This window comes from Alligator sinensis, unplaced genomic scaffold, assembly GCF_000455745.1.
Source record: "Alligator sinensis unplaced genomic scaffold, ASM45574v1 scaffold407_1, whole genome shotgun sequence".
NCBI classification, from domain to species: Eukaryota; Metazoa; Chordata; order Crocodylia; family Alligatoridae; genus Alligator; species Alligator sinensis.
The window spans coordinates 269,310-286,264 of record NW_005842464.1 but is presented as its reverse complement, the minus strand read 5'-3'; the positions used below and the strand labels follow the sequence as shown (position 1 = coordinate 286,264).

General features: G+C 51.0%; 1 protein-coding gene across 1 annotated transcript in view; it reads right to left on the bottom strand.

Annotated features, from left to right (window-relative positions):
* The window catches only part of TUBGCP4 (tubulin gamma complex associated protein 4), a 19,522-nt gene extending 2,937 nt beyond the window's left edge, over positions 1-16,585 (bottom strand). Inside the window, exons 1-16 of the mRNA XM_025212480.1 lie at positions 16,535-16,585; positions 16,225-16,347; positions 15,618-15,671; positions 14,618-14,674; positions 13,622-13,701; positions 12,563-12,764; positions 11,426-11,591; positions 10,252-10,376; positions 9,534-9,584; positions 9,023-9,128; positions 8,296-8,403; positions 7,888-8,026; positions 7,267-7,444; positions 5,641-5,775; positions 1,536-1,652; positions 758-897 (exon numbers count right to left, since the gene is read on the bottom strand). Of these exons, the coding sequence (XP_025068265.1) occupies positions 758-897; positions 1,536-1,652; positions 5,641-5,775; positions 7,267-7,444; positions 7,888-8,026; positions 8,296-8,403; positions 9,023-9,128; positions 9,534-9,584; positions 10,252-10,376; positions 11,426-11,591; positions 12,563-12,764; positions 13,622-13,701; positions 14,618-14,674; positions 15,618-15,671; positions 16,225-16,347; positions 16,535-16,585 (1,832 nt within the window). The remainder of the gene's footprint in view (positions 1-757; positions 898-1,535; positions 1,653-5,640; positions 5,776-7,266; positions 7,445-7,887; positions 8,027-8,295; positions 8,404-9,022; positions 9,129-9,533; positions 9,585-10,251; positions 10,377-11,425; positions 11,592-12,562; positions 12,765-13,621; positions 13,702-14,617; positions 14,675-15,617; positions 15,672-16,224; positions 16,348-16,534) is intronic.
* Between the last annotated feature and the right edge of the window lie 370 nt (positions 16,586-16,955).

The window sequence follows — 16,955 nt, the reverse complement described above, 5'->3', positions numbered from 1 at the left end:
GCAGCCCTACAGGCTGGGGAACTCCCTTCTCATCAGTGCAGAGGTGGAAAAGGATCTTGGAGTCATTATTGATGCCAAAATGAACCTGGGCCACCAATGTGGGGACGCGGTCAGGAAGACCAACCACACCTTGTTGTGCATCCACAGATGCATCATGAGCAGGTCCAAGGAGGTGATCCTCCCCCTCTATGTGACGCTGGTCAGGCCACAGCTGGAGTACTGTGTCCAGGTCTGGGCACTGCACTTCAAAAGGGATGTGGACAGAATGGAGAGGGTCCAGAGGAGGCCACCCGCATGGTCAGGGGCAGCAGGGCAGGCCCTACGAGGAGAGGCCTGAACCTGTTCGGCCTCCGCAAGAGAAGGCTGAGAGGGGATCTGGTCTATAAACTTACCAGGGGGGACCAAAGGGGAATGGGAGAGACCCTGTTCCCCCCAGCACTACCAGGAGTAATGACCACAAGTTGTAAGAGAGTAAGTTCAGACTAGACATCAGGAGGCGCGACTTCACAGTCAGGGCGGCCAGGGTCTGGAACCAACGTCCAAGGGAAGTGGTGCTAGCTCCTACCCTGGGGGTCTTTAAGAGCAGGCTAGATAATTACCTAGCAGGGGTCATATGAGCCCTGTATTCTCTCCTGCCCAGGACAGTGGGTTGGACTTGATGATCTACTTAGGTCCCTTCTGACCCTACTCTATGAATCTATGTCTCAAACACCTCTGGGTGCTGGTGTCAGCAAACCCAGTGCCCAGCCTGTCCTACCTGCCCAGGGTGCCCCCTGCCTGGGTGTAGTACTTGTTGTAGTCGAGGCGGAGCAGCAGCTGGGCCAGGTCAGAGTTGATCTGGTGGTTGCGGACACTGGAGAGAATCTTAAAGAGGAGCGAGGACTGGCGGCTGAAGCCCTGCGGGTGAGAGAAGACCAGCGTCAGAGAGCTGAAACCACAGCAGCTTCCTGCCCCATCCCTGACAACAGGATGATTCACAACCCAAAGAAAAGCTTCCTTCCAGAAGCCAACAGCTCCTGGTAGTAGCGTCACTGTGCAGGTAAGCCAGCTCATACCATTGCAGTGAAACAGAACACAATTAGGAGAGAGAGTCAGCCAGTCTTCCCAAATCCAGGACCTTCAGTGCTAACTGAGAGTCTTCAGTGAGTTTTATTAGCTTCCTTGCAGGCACTTCCCCATGTTGCAGCCAGAAAGTGCCGCACCCTTCAGCTCTGCAGAGAGCAAACAGCAGGATGTAGCTGCTGCTTTTTTGAGGCCTTTTTTTTGCATGCACTGCACCCACTTGTTGGTTTGCTTCTACTTGATCAAGCCAGTCTACATGCTCTTGTTCCAGTTTAGCTTGAACAGAGTCCAACCCTGCTGTGGCTAGACAAATGAATTATTCACCTCCATGCACTAATTTTATTACATCAGTTTAAAAATCACAGGATATATAACACACTGTCCCTGCTTTAAGCAGGCAGGACTGTCACCCCACCCGGCTCCTTGCAAGTGCCTGTGCGGAGAGGAGGAGGGGGTCACGTGGCCCAACTCACCTTTACCAGGATGCTCAGCTGGGCAGCTCCGCGTTCGTCCAGCGGGCCCAAGTTCTGACTGACGAGGGAACAGAAACTGTGACACAGATCCAGGATTTCGTTTAAGCAGTGGAAAACCTGTGAGAAGGCAGGCAGGGCCAGCGGGGGAGTTTTAGATTTGTGTAACAAGTGCCATTTCCTAACAGTGGGTCTTGTTTAGCCTGACCATTTAAAAACAGCAGGAAACTCTCACTGGGGAAGGACGCTGACATGCTGGCCATTTTTCTACCCCTCTTTCTAACACCTCTATAATGTTATTTCCCTGCTCACCACTTGCCTGTTTCTGAACAGGCAACATGCAGCTTCTTTGGAAATCCTCTTTTGAAATTAAAGTGAAATAACAGCTTGGCTCTGAAACGTGGGATGTTCTGCATAAAGCATTTCTTTAGAAGAGTAAGAACACGGACGGCCGAAACGTGGCCCAAACCTCTCTGCAAAAACGAACTTTGGATAAGATGTAAAAGCAGGAATTTCATGCTACAAAGTTGAGAAAGTTCTTAACTTCTAAATGTCCCTCCGTAGGTGTTTGAAATCATTTTGCACTAAGTGCCTGTGAGTGAAAGACTCTATCACTGATGACGAGAAAAACAGTATAGGTCGGGGCACTCAACAGGCCTTTAAAAATGCACTTTTAGGCGCTTGCAGGGACTTAAATAGGTCTGTGACATGTTGACATGATCTCTTTAACTTTTTAATTTTAGAGGCCAAATAAGTCTTCCTGTGCAATCAGGTAGGAAGGACTGATGCTATGGAAAAAAGGGTTAACAGCATTTTAACGAAAAGCAGGGATTGCTAGAGCAGAAAATTCCTAGTTAACAAGGAGCTAATTCAGACTACTCAGAGAGACCCGAAACCTAGGCATGCATCAGCAAAACGAGACTAGAGAGAGAGCTTTTATCAGTGAGGCAGAACCAAGTGGAATAAGCCACCAGCTGGAAGTGGTAGGTTCTCCATCTCTTGGCATCTTCAGATCAAAGAGGTGCCAAAAAGTGGTGGGCTCAATACCAGGGTAAATGAATGAAATGTAATGGTCCCTTGTGGCTTCAAAACCTTGGATTTTGTTCTTAAGAAATGCTAGTGCACCTGGTGCGTCCGGGAAAACATCCTGAACCCGAGCAGAATCCCAGGGCTGGAAGGGACCTCGAGGACCACCTAGTCCAAGCCCCTGCACAGGTGCAGGGTGCACTTGCTGTTACTGAACAACCCTTTTACTAGCCTTTCAAGGATGAAGATTATTGTGTGCAGTTCTTGGCTCTACATTTTAAAAGATGTAGCAAAGCTAGAGAGGGTCCAGAGGCAGGTGATGATGATAAAGGGCTTGGCAAACCAGTCCTATGAGGAGAGGCTGAAGGAGCGAGGCATGTTCAGCTTGGAGAAAAGGCACTTGAGGGAACATGACAGCAGACTTCAAATGCGTGACGGGCTGCTGTGAAGAAGAGGGAGAACATATTTTCTCTCTTGCTGTGAAGAGTAGGACACGAGCCAGTGGCCTGAAGTTGCAGCAAAGCAGGTTAGACTGGATCTCAGGAAGAACGTCTTCACCATTAGAGCAGGGAGGCAGTCGCCCGGGAAGGTGCAGACTCTCCATCGCTGGAGGTGTTCAAAAAGAGGTTGTGGACAGTCACTGGTCAGGGATGACCTAGGCCAGGGGTGGGCAAAATGTGGCCCGGGGGCCAGCCTTTCTATCCGGCCTGCAGGGCCCCTAAAAAATGTAGAGAATTAATATTGAGCTGTCCTGGGCTGCCTGTCATGCGGCCCTCGATGGCTTTCCGAAACTCAGTAAGCGGCCCTCTGCCCAAAATAATTGCCCGCCCCAATCTAGGCGTAGTGATTCTTATGTTTGGCTATGGGGATTTCCCAGGCTTCTGGGCTTGGCTCGTTGCTCCCCCTCCCCTCACTTTCTGCTACATGTTTCAGGGGCTAGGGACAGAAGTTACACATAAACCGGGTTAAAATAATCAGAAACTGGTTTAAACCCGTAACAGAACAGAAGCTCAGTGCACATTAACCCGTTTCAAAATGGCTGAAACTGGTTTAAGATGCACCTGGTTGAATGTAGTATCAGGCTTAACTGATTTAGGTCAAACCGGTTTATGAAATTTCTGTCCCAGACCCCCTCCTGGTTCAAGTTAAATCACAGACCCCCAGCATCCCAGCACTTTGCAACCCTGGGCTGGGCTGGGCTGCCAGCTTCCAGAGAGTAGGGCTGGCGCTACCCCTCTGCTCCCTAGCTGGGGCAGTGAGAGCTGGCTGACAAGGAGGGGAGGGCAGCAGTGTGGCTGGGGATGCAGCCCAGACTGAAGGCGTGGGGACTGCCCCCTCCAGGCAAACTCCAGCTTGGGGGGGGGCTTAAACAGAGTCCTGCTGCTGTAAGTCTGGACTACAAATCCCAGAGGGGGCAGCAGGAAGAGGAAGTGACCACGCAGCCAGAGAACCATGCTCTCTGGCGCCCCCCAGCTTGTGGCCTGAGCTACTGCAGGCATGTGGCTGCATTACCTGACTCGAAGGTAAATATCTGTTCACTTCTGGTTCAATTTAATCTCTGCATCTTGTATTAACCCGCAAAGATCGAATTGATTCAGCCTCAGGCTTTTTGACTGTACTTAACCAGGGTGGTTTTAAGCCTCCATCAGAAGCACTGGGTGCTGGCTGGGGATGGGGAGGAGAAAGGGGCTGCACCAGTGCGCCTGCTGAGACTTAAAACTGAAGGTTCCTGGCTAGAGGGTCTTGCCCCTCTGCTTCGGGTCAAACCGATCGCCACATTTGGAGTCAGGAAGGCATTTTACGCTATGGTCAGACTGGCAGGGACTGGAGGGTTTGTGGCTCACCCTGCCTGGGATCTCTTGAGCATTTATTAATAAACCTTTTATAGAAGCAGAACATTGGCTGCCCTGGTTCCCTCGCTTTATCTATGACAGATTCAGGTGTTATGTCCTGTGCTGTGTCAGTGTTGATGGTGGTTTTATGAAGAGTTTAGATTATGTATTTCTGAGGTGCACCGATACATCGGTCCCATATCGTATCAGCACCAATATAAGGAAAATTGACATTATTAGCAGTCAGCTTTTTTTGGCTCATGTTGCCGATGATGTCACCAATAAATGTTGCATGCGTGCAGCCGCACCACAGCACGCAGGTGGCCAAGAGCGCAGCCCAGCAACAGAGAGAGCAGCGTCAGGCTGGTAAGTCTGTTGTGGGGGAAAGGACCGAGGCCCCTGCAGCGGGGGAGAGAGCGGGGCAGGGGCTGGCACTAGGGCAGGGCGGGGCACGGGACGGAGCTGTGAGCGGCTCCTGCCACTACACACAGCCCAAGAGGGCATGGGGGCGGAGTGTGCCCTCCAGATCTATGCATGGGGTGAGGGTGGGCTGCTGCTGCTGGCTGGGGCCAGCGCCAGGGTGGAGCAGGGCTGTGCTCGGGGCAGGCAGCAGCGGTACTGGGAAGGAGGCTACAGCCACCCCAAAATTTGCAGTAGCCCCCTCCCAGTGCTGCCACTGCCTGGCCTGAGCCCAGCCCAGCGCAGCCACCAGCTCACCCTGTGCACAGAGCCAGGAGGCACCCCCCATGCTCTCCTGGGGTGCATGCAGCAGTGCCCTCCCCCACAAAGCCCTGGCTCTGTCCCATGCCCCACCCCACCCCACCTCAGGTGTGTGGCGTCTCCCCCTGCCCCAGCCCCACTTTCCCCCTCACCGCAGGGGCCCCGATCTGTCCCTCCCCATGCCTGTCCTAGGAATCTGTAAATAATGTTGTGAACAATGCAGAGGACAGGTTACCGATACAGAGCCCCCTTAGTCTCCTGGTCAACTGGGCATAAAGAAACCATCTGCATTTCAGTGCAGCAAGCATACAAAGTCACACATCTAGGAAGACAGGCCATGCTGACAGACATGCTTTTCTAGAAAAAATGCAGACGGGTTAATTCCTGGGATTCCAATGGCCTGCGTGATTCAGGTGGTCACACTAGGTTAATTAAATATGAACCTAGTGAAATGCTCCTGGCCTGTCATGTCTATTCATGAGTGAGCACATGATCTCTGCGATACACTGCAGAAGGTAAGAACAACTCACAGGTTTCAGCAGAATGAATGACTGAGCCAACAGGTTACTGAGGAAGTGATCATGAGCCAACCGGATACTCTCAAAATCCCGGGTAGAATTTATCTGCTGCAGAAGCTGCGAGAACTGAGATTCCAGCACATCCACCTGACGGGTGCATCAAAAAAAAAAAAAAATCTCATTACCATCATTCGATTCTCCTTGCATGACAGATGCCATTCCACCTCTGCCCGATCTATTCAGTCTGCTTGCAGAGGGTTAGCAAAACCCTAGGAATGACTCACCCCAGCTGAATGCTTGTCTAAATGACTTTGGATTTAAATTTCATTGCTGAACAAGAAGATTTCTACACCTCCCTACCTTTCTGCTGACTGACACCGCCAGGGAAGGAATCCTGCCTTAGCTGCATCTCAAAGAGCAACTCACAAGGACACTCTCATGGACCCAGAGGAACAGACTTCCACCTTCAGCTTCTTCTGCGCAAAAATGAAGTTTATTTTCTACCTATGGGGACTTTTTACCATCTTTAATTTTCCCTGAGCCTGAGGAAGGGCACGAAAGCTTGCAGAAGAAGCTATACTTTTTTTGCAATATCTTAGTTGGTCTAATAAAAGGTTTTCTCTCTGAACCAAGAGTTCTGGAGTTTTGCATTTATTTTTGTCTCAGACCAACACAGCTACCAAATACTTCCTTGTCTAAATGTTAGAATTTGTAGTCTGCTGGTACAGTTTTTCTAAAAATGGAAATTTTCTTTCAAAGAAAAAGTCTAAAGTTTGTTTGTAGTTCTTGTAGGCTTTTGATTCTGTTGAATAAAAAATGATCACCCACTTTTTCCTATTGGAAAAACAGGACTGTGAATAAACAAGAACTGAAATTGGAGGGTTCTGTCTGGTCAATTAGCAAATTAGTTCAACGTACCAGAGTTTCAAGAAAAAGTTAATAATTTCCCGTTTTCTACTCTTTTCCCCAACTCTCATACTGTCCTTTCCTTGTTAAATAAGCAGTGTAATTGCCAAAGTAAGCCAAGTGAAGAAAATACAGCTATAATACAGGGAGAAGGTAACATTTTCTCACCCTACATACAGCTTGAGTGGAAAGTCACAGCTTATATCAGCGAGAACTGTTATACTGTTAACTTTCAGCAAAAGATTCAACGACATAATCTAACCTCTACACTTTACTTTGACATTTTTTGACCAGGGTCTTGTTTATACTCTGTCAATTCTTCAGCTACTAAACACTAAATTCAGGATGGAGTTGATGTGGAGAGGGAGAAAGGTGGAAAGGCCCCTGAACACACGGATTCTGTCAGCATGGCTGCCACGAATGTGAGGTGCCATTTGGAAGCTGGGATTCCCACCTCCCTAAGAGCACCAAGCACTTGCTTACAGCTCTGCCAGTTCAGGAGACCATAAGCTTTAGTCGTGTACTGGTTCCTCAGAGAACCAGTCTCTTTAGCACCTGTTCAGGATGTAATCTAGCAAGTGCTGGTCCTGTTCTGTATTTTGTTAACCCTTGTCCTCCCTGTTACCCCATATCCTACAGATAAAACCTAGCGGGGAGGAAAAGCTCCAGCGAACAAGCTACATCTCACTGCACAGGACTTGGGTGCCTGCTCAGCATCCCCTGTACCCTGACCTGCAGATAGTACTGGAGATTGTCCACAAGGAATGCCATGTGATCCCGCAGACGCCACTTGATGGCATCAGTTCTGTTGGACTTCAGGTGCTTGCGCTGCATCTGCAGGGCCCAGCAGTGCTGCAGCTCGGCCTGCACCCGCCTGACGCTCAGCAGGTATTTGAAGACGACATTATACCTGCAGCCAAGACAAAGACCGACCTTCTGAGCCATGCACATTCCTCAGGACCCAAACACCCACTACAGAACAACGCAGATGTGAGACCAAGGGGCAGGCAGGGGGCTGAACACTGAGGCAGAGCGGGCATGGTGACGGCCTGCCTCTGAACAGAAATGCTTCCTGCGGCCAGGGGCACTAACTCGGGGTTCGCCCTGGTGCTGCAAAGGAGAAAGGGATGGAGCTGCCGGGTTTGCTGCAGGAGAAGCACTGCTGGTTGAGGGACACAGACTGACCAGCACTTTGCAGCTGCTTACCCAGACACCAGCAACGCGTTCTTATACTGCAAGTAAGGAGTGTAATGCAGTTCTGCACTTTTCACTGACTGGTAGACAACAGCATCTGTGTGCCCGGTATCCAAGATACTATATGCTAACTGTAAGCAGGCAGGGGCTGGCACTCACTTCTCCAGGACAGCAGGTGTGAAGAGAATGTGCAGCGGCCACTGTACTTTGTAAGAGAGGCCGAGTGCGGCCCAGCCAGAGGTGGGGGCCTCGCGGGGTGAGAGCTCCCGGGAGGGTCCTTCTCGGGCCTGAGAGGGATCTGGAAAGAAACAGAACAGCAGAACTATGACCTGGGCGTAGACACTTAGAGGAGGAAGAGATCCTCCAGCAAGCAACAGAGCAGGGGACAGAGCGAGGCAGGGCATCCCCCTCCAGGACCAGGAAGCACAGGGGAGGGTGCCTGAGTCAAAGTGGGGTGCGCAGAAAGCTCAGACTCCTTAACCTGAAAGGTCTGTGGAGTGGAGCAGAGACTGAAGCAGGACAGCTCATGGCTCCCCCCACCCCCTGGCAACAAGCTCAAGTCGGTACCTTTGTGCTCCTTCCCATGATACTCGATGGTCAGGTGAAGCAGGGGGAGGAGGTTATCGTCATCCAGAAGCACCTTGTGGGCAGACTGCTGGAATGCAACGTTGACATCTGGCAAGGAAAGAGCACGAGCCTCAGCATGTGTCGTGGTGCAGCCAACGCGAACCTCAGAGCTGTTACCAGGACCAGGGGCTGAGAAGTTTGTTCTCGCACCTCAGCCACCCACGGGCAGCCCGCTCCCATCCCTCTTGGGGGCTGTGCAAGTGGAACCTGCTCTTCCACACAGGATACTGGGCACTCACGAAAGCATGGCCCTAGCCTGGCCTCATGACAGTACAGTGCTGGATAAGCCACTGCCCACATGGAGGAAAGGGGAGCCCTCCATCTGTCTCCCAGGGCAGCACTCCAGTGGTTTGACTTGCTCCTGTTTAAAAAAGTAACTTACCCAATTGCGAGGCAGCCATGCTACTAATGCCAGGTAGGAAAAACCTTGTTACGGTGCAGTTTAATCCATCTCACCCCTTCCTTAATGAAGGATTGCTCCCTAAAGCCATTACCTAGACCTGGTCAGTGTAAAGGGCAGGAAGACTGACTGGCATAGCACTTGAGTGGGGACAAAATGGGGTTTTCCTTGCTGGCTGGTCAAGAAAAAAATTGATCTCATATTTGCAGGGCTTACTATCCTCTCAGTACAGCATGCAGAGTGGGCAGGACTGAGCATGGGACTCACCGTGTTCGGTTACAGCAGTGGGTGGCGTTTTTAGCATGTGCTGTGCAGTGTCGATGAAGGCCTGAAACAATTCTCCTCTTCCCAAGAGATAGAAATCTTTAATAATCTGTGAAGACAGATATTTAAATATGAAATTCCAAGAGGAGGAGGAAGAATTGTACAAACATCTGTTTCTGTTACTGCTTCAACAGACTGTGGCTTGGGCTGCTCTGAGGAGCAGCTGCAGAACCTGAATTGGGCAGAGGCCTGTGGCTCTGGACAGCATCCATCCTGCCTGGATGGCCAGCAATGTCATTCCTCTTCCTTAGAGGGCAGACTGTGAAACCATGTACCCCACAGAGAAACTGCCTGCCTCTGTCAGTCCTTGCTATGCCGCTCCTATCTCAGTGACAGAAGCAATGGGAACAGCTTTACCTGAAGAAGACAAATGCAAAACCCCAAAAACGAGGGAAAACTGTTAAAATGACCCCTTGAAGAGAAGCATGCATGGGTGCGCACAGACAGTTGTTACCTTCAGCTGTCCTAGTAAATCCGATTCTTCCACCATCAGCTTCCACAGGTGCTATGGAGACACAAGAACGTGCTCAGTCCAGCCCATCTCCCACAACACTACTCTTCTCTGAACCTGGTCAGAGATTCAGCTGCAACTCGGAGCATGCCAAGTGCAGTGCAGGAATGTACCCAGAACAGAATATGCTGTTCCCCACCACCAGGCCAGCACAGCGAAGGGGAGGAACCTGCCCGAGAATGATCTATGTTACTAATGAACGAACCCTTTAATTCACACTGCCCCATTCCTCCAGCAGCAAACTGCTCCCAAGATTTCCAAAATAAGTCAAGATCCACATATGAAGACTACAGAGGATACAATGGAGTCAAGTCCTGGCTTTTATTCCTGGCCTCCTCCCGATGGTGAGGACATGTCTGACTCCTCTGCTGTTCCCATCGCTCTGAGTGCAATGCCCAAGTTCTATAATAAACTGAGACTTTGAATGTAAATTAAATCTCTCCGATGTGAACTGTAATGTTCCTTGCTGTACCTATTTTGACTAAACGTTTAGAACATGAAAACGAACGGGTAAGGGCAGGCCATTATTTATACAATGCTCGGATTAGAGAGGACGATGCAGTATCACAGCACACGTTCAGTCAGCAATGCAGTCACCCCACCTGGGCCTCGCCCCTCCTGGTAGCTCACAGGCTGCTTGGTTTCCTTGCAGTGAGATTACCTCAGCAACGGTACTTCGTATCCAATCAACCACAGACTCGAAGTCCACCAGGCTAAAGAGTGGCTGTTGCTTGAGTCGGTGCAACTCTGCAGCAAAAGTGTCCTCCTGGTTCTTCAGGATGGAGCCTGCCCAGCAGACAGAAGAGCGTTGGGACACAGGTAAAACAGCACAGAAGAGCACGGTACCTCAACAAGCTACTCAGGCGCCTTTGCCTAAGGGACTGAGTAGAAGTTTGATGGCTACGCTTCCCTCCAGCTGCATCTCGGTCACTGGGTACCCACCTTCCTCGCACAGAGCACTGCCTAACCTGGTGTGTAGTAAAATGCTTCCAGAGGGCTTCTAGAAGTGGCTTGTCCCAATGATACAACCTCCATCACTCTGCAAGCAACATTTCCTATTTCCATCCTACTTCAGGTGCGGGAGTTCTTTTGCTCAGCTAAACTAAACGGCAGGCCCCACCCTTACAAGAAGGGCCTTGGTGCGGCTGATGCTTCATGCCACGAAATGCAACCACTTAAGTGTCTTTGCACAGAAGGCCCGAACGGAGTGCACCTGGGCTATGCTAGAACAGAGAGGGGCATGAGACAAGAGTTGGTTCTAGGAGCTCAGAGACAGAGGATGCTGCCGTCTGAAAACAGGTGCCCGAGCGGACTCCCAGGCTGGGGAGCAGGTCTGAGGGAAGGGCTGAATGGAGCCACGTGGCAGGTCATGGAGAGGCAGGTGTCGCAGTAGCTTGCCTCGGACCTGACAACAGGCAGCTGGACCACAGGAAATTGGGAACAGCACGAACACCGCTAACCAGACTGGACCTGGGCAACGGCTCTGTCTCAACCTTTTGATTTGTGTAACACTACTTCACTTTTCCTAGAATACTGGCAGATGTGCGGGAGGAAAGATGAAGACTTGCAGACTGAATGGGATGAAACCTAGGTGAGGATGTAGAAATACCTCGTGGCTGCTATAACGCTCATAAAGACGATTACTGTGATGGCTGGGATGGGACAATACAGTCCCCAGTGGGCTCAAAGGCTGGCTTAGAAGCGACTGCCCTTGCACCGGAGGGCAGGGAGACTCAGCTGGAATCACAGAGCCGCGTGCTGCAGGATGCGTGGCACGATGCTCTACAAGCGCCCCTGTTCCACACAACACGGGAAGCTGCAGGCAGCTGTCCTACCTTTTCTGGTCAGGGTCACGTTTTGATTCTCAAACATCTGAACTGATTCTCCCACAAAGAGGATTTTCTCAGCAACCCGCACAGGAATGTATGATGGTAGCATCTCCACCCGCAGGGAAAACTGCTTCAGAGATGGTGCCAGCATGTTTTCCTCCTCAATCAAGCGCTATCACAGGACAAGAAAGGAACACAGAAAAAGGAGTTGGGGGAACAGATGAGGGAAGGTGCAGGGCATGGACAATTCAAACAGAAGAAAATCAGCTATGGAGATGGTGTGGAAGAAGACAAACCCAACCTACATAACGCAGGTAAGCTGAGGGGGCTTGCCTCCATTCAAACATATTCGCAGTACCAACTAATCCCCTCATAGGCATTTAACATATACCCATATTACTTTCTTTCAAAGAAGCTGTGCTGGTTTTGTCTGATGTCTCTACTCAGTGCTGCACCCAGCTTACTTGGTACTGATGGGTCAGGCTGCTATATCCTGGGATCACCGCAGAGCCAAGTCTAGAGAGCTGCATTTATTACCCTTTGGTCCTTCATCTGACAGCCAATTCCAGTAAGCTTGCATTTTTTTTGTTAGCTGCTCTCCCTCTCAGCTCCAAACTCTCAGCACTCAGGTGAAGAACCCTCTACTCCTTGTTTCTTACTGTATCAGCTGATCCTACATCTCCGCTCCTGACACCTCAATTTTAAGGCATCCTCATCTCTTTATCTGAAAAGAAGCTGTTTTAGGATAGGCATCTCCAACATCCCCTGTGGAGATAACCGAGGAAGAGATGCATTTGATCCCTCTGCCGTGTCCTTTATTTCTCTGGGAATCCAGCAGGCTGAACAATCCTTTCACAACTCCCAGCATTTGATATACTGAAAGTCTTTATGCCTTCTGCTAATTGTCCTTAAAAATCTATTTTATCTTTCCTAGCCTATGTGTTTGTGCAACTTATACTTGGCCTGACCTTCCTACGCAGGGAAGTTGAGTGCAGAATATCAGGGGGTGAATTCACAGCGCACTTGCACTGTGGACACAAAGGCAATGAGAACATCTGTGCACGTGGCTCTTCCGCTGGCCACATGTTTCTGCCCAGACCCACAAATGCCCGAAAGAAGCTATGCCTTCAGCTGGAACCTCACCAGGTCTTGTAGCTCTCGCAGCTGTTTCCCTGTTAGCCCACCAATTCCCAGGTCATCATCCTCCTCTTCTGGCTGGGCAGGGACATTCCCTGAAGATGGGCCTTGTCTGATGAAAAACTCTTCATGTTGATCCAGCAGCAGTCCATGCAGCATCCAGGCAGACAGCTGCTTATACATAACCCCATGACACACAGCCAGGATCCTGGAGACCAAGAGAAGTGGGAAGTAAGAGGGATCTGTGTACAGAGCAGCTGGAACTGAACATATATTATGCATCAGATCAGTTGGCCAGATGGGAGCTCTTCTGCCAGAAAGCTGTGTGCTCCCAGGGAGACATGGATGGTCCTCTTCTGCCAGAAAGCTGTGTGCTCCCAGGCAGACATGAATGGGCCTGGGCCTGCCACAAGCACGATACCTGCTTAGCTCCATTACAGGCAGTCAGACACGTGACACAGTGACATGCCCAGGATGCCACATGGCAACCCTCCAGCTCGCTGTTCCTTCCCACCTGGACACCTCAGCAGCTCCACAAACCACACCTGGAAAGTCAGTGCCCAGGTCTCTCTCCATGGGGACATGCCTCAATCAGTGTGCAACTAACCAAACTGCCCCACTGTCTGAACACCCAAGCTAAACTCCCAAGGGCTCCGGTGATACCACGAAGCAGCTCCCACTGTGATGTGCACAGGAACTGCACGGGGTAATGGGGAAATCACGAGGACAGTAACTAGCAGAGCCCTCACCACCCAGCCAGTCTCAGCTGGCTCCTTGTTGGCCACCTCAGCTGAGAAGCCATGGAGACTGAACTTCCCTCCCCCAAGAGATGCCCCAGCAGCTCAGCAATGAGACAGCTGGCAGGTCAGTGTCTGGCAGAGGTGCGCACTGGTGTTGTCCAGGCTGCGCTCATCCTGAGGATAAGCAGAAGATTTGCACCCCCAGGGCTGTAAGCCCAGCCCCAAGCCCATTTCCTGGATCAAACAGGTGTCTGGAGAGGAGATTCTATGACTAACTCCAGCTGTTCCACAAGAACTCAGCAGCAGGATTAGAGAGTCTCCCTACTTTTCCAGTGCACTGCGCACGGGGGGCAGCCCTCCACAGCTGTGCTTGTGGACAGTCTCCAGGATCTGACAGCCATGAATCTGTAGAAGAAACAAAGCAGTCACAGTGGATCAGCAGCGAGTTGCTGTCTTGATGCAGTGCTGGCAATCCGGACGTCTCAATGACGACCTGCCGTGGAACGGAAGGGAAAGGCCTTGCAAACTCCAGGGGAGTGGATTTCAAACTTTTTTGGCTAAACACCCCTTTACCTGCAGAACATCGCTGCTCATTCCCCTCAACCCCAGTGCGTCTCCACATTCACTCCTCAGGAAGCGTACTGATGCCAGCATCAACACCCAGCAATACCATTACTCATCACGCACTGGCCAATCAGAAGCTCCACCACCATTATTACAACTTAGCCACGTGCGGCTGGGGTATGCACACCCCCATTTGAAAACCACTGCTCCAGGAAATGCTGCGTGAGCCCCCTTTCCCAGACACCACTTAGCAGCCAGCACACAAGCTTCTCCCTGTGCTTCACAGAATCTAGCAAATGCCCCCAATTTCCTGGGATGCGAATCCTTTGGGATCAGACACAAGGAGGAGCAAAGCCAGCCACTAACGTGCAAACGTGGCAACATGTTCCATCCCTGTATACTGAAAACAGCAGTGTGACCAGGTCAAGGGAGAGAATCGCTGCACATTCCCCTCCTGCCCCAGCTCCAAGCCTGTCTGCCAAAAATCTGTCTCTTCCCCTCAACTTTAAAGATGCAAATCACCCCACTGCCTCACTCTTGCTTATGATCAGAATCTCTCTGCTGCCTGCTTCATGTAGCCTCTGAGAGAAAGACAGACCCTGAGAAACCAGTTACTTCCTGATGAGTGCACCCACCAACCGCCTACAAGCCCTGTCTATCATCTGGTGGCACCTCCACCCACAAGCAACTCCAAGTAAAGGGAAAGAGGGGGAACGCCACATCCCAGCGTGGATGCCCCAGTCACCCTTCACTGTACCTTCTGAGTCTTGATCTGCTCAACCACCACCATCACCGAGGGGAAAAGCAGCTGGAACTGCAAAGCAAGGATCAACACATAAGAGCAGGCTCCTAAGCAAGAGACAGCAAGGGCACTTGGGGCAAAGCAGCAAAATGTAGTGATTTTCCAGCTGGTCACTTCAGTTGCCCCACAACTGGGTAGCACTATCGCCCTGATCTGGGTGCCCCTAGAACAGGAGACCTCAGTCTCTGCATGGACAGACAACCAGCCTAAGATATGGGAAATGCAACACTACCCCAGCACTGGGCTCAAGCTGCATCATGAAGGAGGAGATAGGCAGGTCCGGAGACACTGCACAGTAAGCAAGCTGTGGGGAACACAGCATTGTACTGATAGGCTGGAAGTGCATCAGTGTGATTCTGCAGTTTCTCAAATTGACAAGTTTGAGACTTTGGCTCCAGGATATGAAAAAAATCAAGCAGTTCCCCCCACCACTCCAGTTTCAGAGCTGGACTCTAAATGAGTTTTCAGGAAACAGAGGGGCAGATGGATAGTTGAAGCAAGAGCTCTTTGCGCCCCGGCACACACCTATACTCCCTTAAGGGGGCTATCCAGGCATCCCCAGCTCAGAAGTTCTTCAGCCATGCAATACAGCATAAGACTCCTAGCAGGACTCCATGGAGGAAAGGTCGTGAATGATGACACACTGGATTTAGTGATTTTGGAAATCAAGGTGCCTAAAAACAGACACCATGTAGCTTCCTCCACCTTGGTGACATATGTGCTACCAGCTACTGCAACCTTGCAGGAAGGAAACTCTATTTTTTCTTGCAAGCTTAGGACTAAAGGTTAATGGTGACATTGATGCAACTTTAAAACTCAGGAGATAAGTACAAATGTCAGGTGGTTGGAAAGATGGGGGTCTAGCAGCAATGCCAAGCTCTGTAGCATTACCCATGTTGTACCTATGAGTATTAAGGTGCATAAACCTGAAGCCTCTAAGTCCTACGCAACATACCTGATCCAGGGAATAGTTAACGTGCGAGATGGAGAGATGAGGATCAGCCAGGAACTGCAACAACAACAGCAGTTAGCAGAAACTGAAATAATCCACAGCCTATGAGCCTGGCTGCATGAAGGTAAGCGAGAGCAAACGGCCTGATGACAAGAGCCTTTGCTCACAGCTCACTCCACAGACTTTTGGGCCATGTCCCACTTCAGGCTGCAACTCACAGTGAGACCACTGACTCAGTGACCCCACCTGAGAGGTTACATGACCACTGCTATCCTGGCCATGACAGGGGAATTAGTCAAAAATCTTCAGAGCTAAAAGCATGGATCACTACAGCTGGAGCGACAGAGCCTTGCCCTGGAACTGAGGGAGCCCTCCCATGAATCAGGAAGTCAGTGACACAGAATACACTGACCAGTATCGACTGCACTTGCAGTAGCCATTTGGAAGACATCCCCAAAGTGAAAGTTCCTGTCCTGTCCCTGGCAGCTACTTGTCAGGCTACTCGCCATATGAGAGGCAGGTTCCCACTGCGCCACAGTTCAGGCTGCAGCACTTCCAGCGCCCAGCCACACACACGGCCACAGCAGCACCTCGGCCACCTCCCTCTTACCTCTTGTTCCAGGTCAAGCAGTGCCTGACGATAGGGCTGCAGCACAGAGTCAAGCCCCGTGCAGAAGGCCCGCAAGTAAATCCCATGGAGCCCGCTTGGGTTCTGCTGGGATGGGTGATGGTCCTGCAATCAAACAGGAAAGTCTGGGTCTGGATGGTGCTTTAACACCAGCCCAGTGATCCAAGTTACAAACATACCCATCTCGAACAACCGCAGCAAGTGCCAACAGAACGGCCGGGTTACGAGATGGTGCTTGCGTTGGCAAGGATGGAGCAGACCTGGATTCAGTCCCCTCAGAGACACTACTCACCACAGAAGAGGCAGGTGCCCACTGCAAGGCAGTCCGGAGGCAGAAGACCATCTAATAAAGGTGGCCACTAACATGTTGCTGTTATTTGGGGCAGCCACTGAAAGAGGCACATGTATGTAAAGCACTTTCCACAGCCCCACCAGCCTAGTGGGATGGGCGAGCACCCTCGAGTCTTGCAAAGCCTGTCCAGTCTGAGTGACTGCAAGTTGTTGCTCTTCTCCAGGTGAATTAGGTTTGCCTGGTAGGGGCTGCAGGGGCTTCATAAGCCTTTGCTCTTCGCGCTCGTGGTAATTCTCTCCCTGCTGCTCTCCTTCCCTCTCCAAATTAGTCTGATTGCCGTGGGTAAGACAGTACTGCGCTAAGGCAGACATCGCTACGGATAACCAAATGGAAGTGACCGCCCACCCGTCAGTACGCGATG